Source organism: Lucilia sericata, unplaced genomic scaffold, assembly GCF_015586225.1.
Source record: "Lucilia sericata isolate MDLA Ls3-8-SP2 unplaced genomic scaffold, ASM1558622v1 Contig000574F_arrow, whole genome shotgun sequence".
NCBI classification, from domain to species: domain Eukaryota; kingdom Metazoa; phylum Arthropoda; class Insecta; order Diptera; family Calliphoridae; genus Lucilia; species Lucilia sericata.
The window spans coordinates 38,791-43,953 of NW_023994582.1; the positions used below are offsets into that span (position 1 = coordinate 38,791).

General features: G+C 38.0%; 1 protein-coding gene across 1 annotated transcript; it reads left to right on the forward strand.

Annotated features, from left to right (window-relative positions):
• The first annotated feature begins 1,114 nt into the window (after positions 1 to 1,114).
• LOC119606371 lies at positions 1,115 to 3,116 on the forward strand. The gene is made up of 3 exons (XM_037959806.1): positions 1,115 to 1,447; positions 1,610 to 2,506; positions 2,916 to 3,116. Exons 1-3 carry the CDS (start codon positions 1,115 to 1,117, stop codon positions 3,114 to 3,116), a joined length of 1,431 nt encoding a protein of 476 aa, XP_037815734.1.
• The last annotated feature ends 2,047 nt before the right edge of the window (positions 3,117 to 5,163 follow it).

The following is a 5,163-nucleotide window of genomic DNA, read 5'->3' on the forward strand; positions in this document are numbered from 1 at the left end:
AACATAAATATTAATAAATATTAATATTTATGTTCTAATATGAATAGATAATTTTCTTCTTTTGATTTGGTTGACGAAATGTAGATATAGGGTTTAGGTAACATAGCATGATGGGCTGATATATAACGTTTATATGATCAGCAGGTAGGGTGGGCAATCTGATCATGAGGGAAATTAACACCTTTTTCCTCTTATGACTAGCAGATAATATTACACTATACTGGAGACTATTTCTTTATCTTTTCTCTTCTTTCCTGCATACAATTTCTATCTTACATTGATCTGACGTGACCTCCCCTTATTAGGTATCACAGCCTACGCCCATTTCCCTGAGCTAAGACCGAAGCAAAGCTAGGTGTGCAGACCAGTGATAGCCTGGGGTTGGTCGATTGTTCGTTACAGATAATTTAATGGCGCCCAACGTGGGGCCACCCTTTTCCAAGGACATTTTAGTTAACTAACACCAAAAACTATATATTTAGAAAGGCTCCACTTACATATTAGTATTTTTCTTTAACTATCCTAAAATATTTCTTATTTTCATCTTTCTTATAAGATATTATGGAATTTACGTATTTTAAGAGTTACACTCTAAAACGTACCAATATCTGCTGGAAAGAATTTTCTCTAAAGTTTATTATTGTCACTTTAAAGCTTGGACTTAGTTAAGTCGATATTTGATGTCAGTTTAATACCAACTTAAAAAACAATAGCCTCTATTTCTAATTGTTTTGTTTATGTTTAATTCATTTTTCATTTTTGGACTTTTGCAAAATGCTGCTTGCGTTTTCCTACCGTTTGGGATGAAATGTTTGACATTTACAATATCTTTAAGTTAATATTTTTTTTATTTGAGACTTCTTTTCTTAATAAAATTATTTAGAATTATACTCAATAGAACATTTATTCTTATAATCTTCTTTTTCTAAAATATTTCTGCTAGTTCAAATTTCTTTCAATAAATCTGTTACCAAAACTTTACCTATTCTACAAATTAGTCAACCAAAACAAATATCTTTATATTGCTTGAAATCAACTAAAAACTTTAGATTTGTTATTTTTTTTTTTGTTTAATATTTGGATTCGTTTCTTGTTGAGCATTTAATACGTAATTATGCCAGTCTCTCGCAGTCCTGAACAGGCTGGTGCTGAGGCATTAGAAACCACTGAACAGCCACTTTGTATTATTTGCAATGAGAACTTAGGTTCCGAAAACAAGACTGTTACAACTTGTAATCATTGCTTTCATTCACCATGTTTACGTAGATGGTTAGAAACTAGTCCCACTTGTCCAGTTTGTCGTCAGCCTTGTAATAATTTAGATGGCAATAGCCAAGATTTTCAACCCACACGTCTTGCTCCCTCTAATACAAGAATAGAGGAGGAGCAATTCCTCGTGATCGTCCGAACACAAGATTATATAACCAACAGCAACAACAACAAAGAGGTTTAGGTTCTTCGGAACAAATACATACTCCTGGTAATCGTCGTCGTACTGACGCACTTTTCATATAATCAGCTCTCAGAACAAAGAGTTCACAATATAATATCTGACTCACTAAATGCTTTTAGGGAAGAATTTACTTCTATAATTTCTTCTGAATTACAGTCTATGTTTCAGAATATTAATATAGGAAACAATAATCGGAACAATAATAATACAAATTCTCCTAATTTGGCCGATAATAGGTCACAAATACCAAATTTAGACAATAGAAGGACAAACCCTTCATCAATGATGAATACAGGTCCTAACCCTACACCTGATTGGCCACAGGATAATCCTTTCAGAGCTGACCAATCCTTTAGACCTGCACAATCTCATAGACGTAGTGGTCATATACCATTACCAGTAAATGTTGATAATTCGCCTCTTACCTCTCATCAAATCTCAAATTTGATAAATAATTGGCGTGTAAAGTATTCGGGTTTAAATAATGATATTTCCATTGATGAGTTTATATACAGAGTGAATACTTTAACTTCAATTCACTTAAATGGAAATTTTGATTTGCTCGTGGAACATGTACATTCTCTTTTCGAGGGCAAAGCTCTCAAGTGGTTCTGGAGATTCCATCGCCAGACTGATACCACGCCAGTATGGTTTGATCTCTGTGATGCACTTAGGAGGGAATTTAAAGATACAAACACTGATTACGATATCAAGGATGATATGCGTCGTAGGAAACAGAAGAATTCTGAAAGTTTTGATTCCTTTTTGGACACCATGATGAATCTTAGTGATAAACTTAGAATTCCTTTTAGTGAAAGTGAATTTGTTGAAATCATAATTAGAAACTTGAGAACAGAATTGCGGCATGAGTTATTGCATTTAAATATTAACGACATTTCTACGTTACGAAAAGAAGTAAGGAAGCACGAAAAATTCTTTGAGGATTTATCCTCTCATTCGTCTTCAAGACCTAGATATTCTCGCCCAAACGTATCTGAGATTTTGCAATCCTCTGAGGTAAATGAGCTTGAACAGGAAGAGTTGTCGGAAGAGGTAAATGAGGTAGTTGCTTCAGCTATATTGAAATGTTGGAACTGTGATGCCCCAGGCCACCGTTACCAAGATTGCCTCGCTCCTCGGCGTGTATTTTGTTACGGGTGCGGAGCCGTTGATACATATAGACCTTCGTGTCCAAAATGTTCAACCAAACAGGAAAACTACATACAGGATGTCCGCCGAAATGCGAACGGACATCCACAGAAACAATTCAAGAATTAGATAACAGTACAACTTTAATAAACCCAGACTTTCCCGTAGTACTTAACAAAGACTACACAATTCCCAGTAATATAACCAATTTTCAGAATATTTCTCCAAATCGAATCAAAGTTTTACCATATCATGAAAGACTCGAACATTATTTGAAAGTTCGCTCTAGGATATTTTCAACTCTAAAAAACAGTTAAGATCCTCTATGCGTATACGTAATTTTTGGATTAGAAGAAAACAACTTAAAAAGTTCGTAGTTTCTTCTATTGTCAATAATGGTACAGATACCAGACCCTTTGTAAATCTTTGTATTTTGAATAAAACATTTTTATCCTTGCTCGATAGCGGAGCAAATAAGTCTTGTATAGCTGGTAGTTTGTGTCAGGAGATTTAAATGGAACAACTCCAGGTCTGAACAAATTCATTGGAAATGTTAAAACAGCCGATGGACATCATCAACAGGTCGTAGGTTCGATTTCTCTTGATGTACAGTATGGTAGTCTTACGAAAAAGTTGAATTCTTATTAGTACCCAGTATTAAACACGATATCATCTGTGGAGTAGATTTTTGGAGTATTTTCGGATTCAAAATAATAACACCATTAGACACCGTTTTAATCCTCTTCTGTACAGGAAACCCCTTGTATAAATGAAATTGCTTTTGTTGATGATAATGATTCTGACTTTTTGAAATTGAGCCCGTCTGAGCAACAAAAACTTGATTCAGCTGTTGCTTCTTTCCCTTCGTTCGAAAAAGAAGGCTTAGGTTCTACTGATCTTATCGAACACTTATAGATACGGGTACCGCTGCTCCAATAAAGCAACGATACTACCCTATCTCCCCAGCTAGAGAGAAATTACTTTGCTCAGAAATTGACAGGATGTTGCAGTTAGGGGTGATAGAGGTTTGCGAGAATTCGCCATGGTCTTCGCCAGGGGTGCTATTGGTAAAACCTGGGAAAATCAGATTCTGACTCTCGTAAGCTTAACGAGGTTACCGTCAAGGACGCCTACCCTATCCCAAATATAGATGGGTTAATCTCACGATTGCCTCCTGTGAATGTGATATCAAAAGTAGATCTGAAGGACGCATTTTGGTAGATCAGTCTGTCAAAAGAGTCCCGTCCAAAAACAAGCCTTTACTGTCCCCAATCGGCCACTTTATCAATTTGTGAGGATGCCCTTTGGGCTTTGCAATGCCCCACAAGCTATGTGCCGATTGATGACAAGGTGATACCCTACGATTTGAAAAGCCACGTTTTCGTATATTTGGACGATCTACTTGTGGTATCACATTCACTGGAGGAACATATCGTTCACCTGCTCCAAGTCGCGTCATTGTTGAGAAAAGCTGGTCTCACAATCAACATCAAGAAGAGCCAGTTTGGATTGAGTAAGGTGAAGTATTTGGGATATGTGGTAGGCAACGGTACCTTAATGGTTGACACCCGATAAGGTCAAAGCAATATCTGATTACCCCTGTCCCAAAACTGTAAAACAACTGCGTCAATTTCTAGGTCTAGCTGGGTGGTATAGGCGATTTGTTGCAGACTACGCTTCTATTACTTTCCCCCTTACGGAGCTTCTATCGAAAAGGAATCCTTTGGTATGGAATCCTGAAGCTCAGGTCGCCTTTGACTCCTTGAAGAAAAGCTTGACAACTGCAACCGTTTCTCGCACACTCCCGACTACCGTAAACCCTTCATCGTTCAATGTGATGCCAGTCAGAACGGAGTGGGTGGTCTCTTGGCTCAACGGGATGATAATGGGGATGAACGTCCTATAGCGTTCATGTCCCATAAATTGAACCGAGCCCAGAGAAAACTACTCCGTTACTGAACTGGAGTGCTTGGCAGTAGTGCTAGCCATCCGCAAATTTCGATCCTACATTGAAGGACATCAGTTTACGGTAGTCACGGACCATGCCAGCCTTAAGTGGCTCATGGGTCAAAAGGATTTGAGTAGCAGGTTGGCAAGGTGGGCCCTGAAGTTACAGGGATTTAACTTTTCGATAGAGCACCGTAAAGGGAGTTGAAAATGTTGTGGCAGACGCCTTATCCCGGTCCTTTGATGTGGAATGAACCATTTATAGAGGCTTTGGAAGTAGAAGCCTTACCGATTATCGATCTTTCTTCACCATTTTTCGACCTCTGATGAGTATAGTGCGTTAAGGGAAAAGTATTTAGAATCTAATATGCCTGATTTTCAAGTAACAGGGAAATTTATATACCACCGGACAGATTTGATAGGGGAATTGAGGATAGTTCAGCATGGAAACTTTAGTGCCTGAAGGACTCCGAAAAGAAGTACTAGTTGCTTCACATGACCAGCCCTCAGCTTCTCATGGCGGTATTGCCAAGACCCTGGAGAGAGTCCGTAGGTACTTTATATTGGCCCGGCATTGTGGGCAGATGTCCGAAGATACATTGCCAACTGCGAAT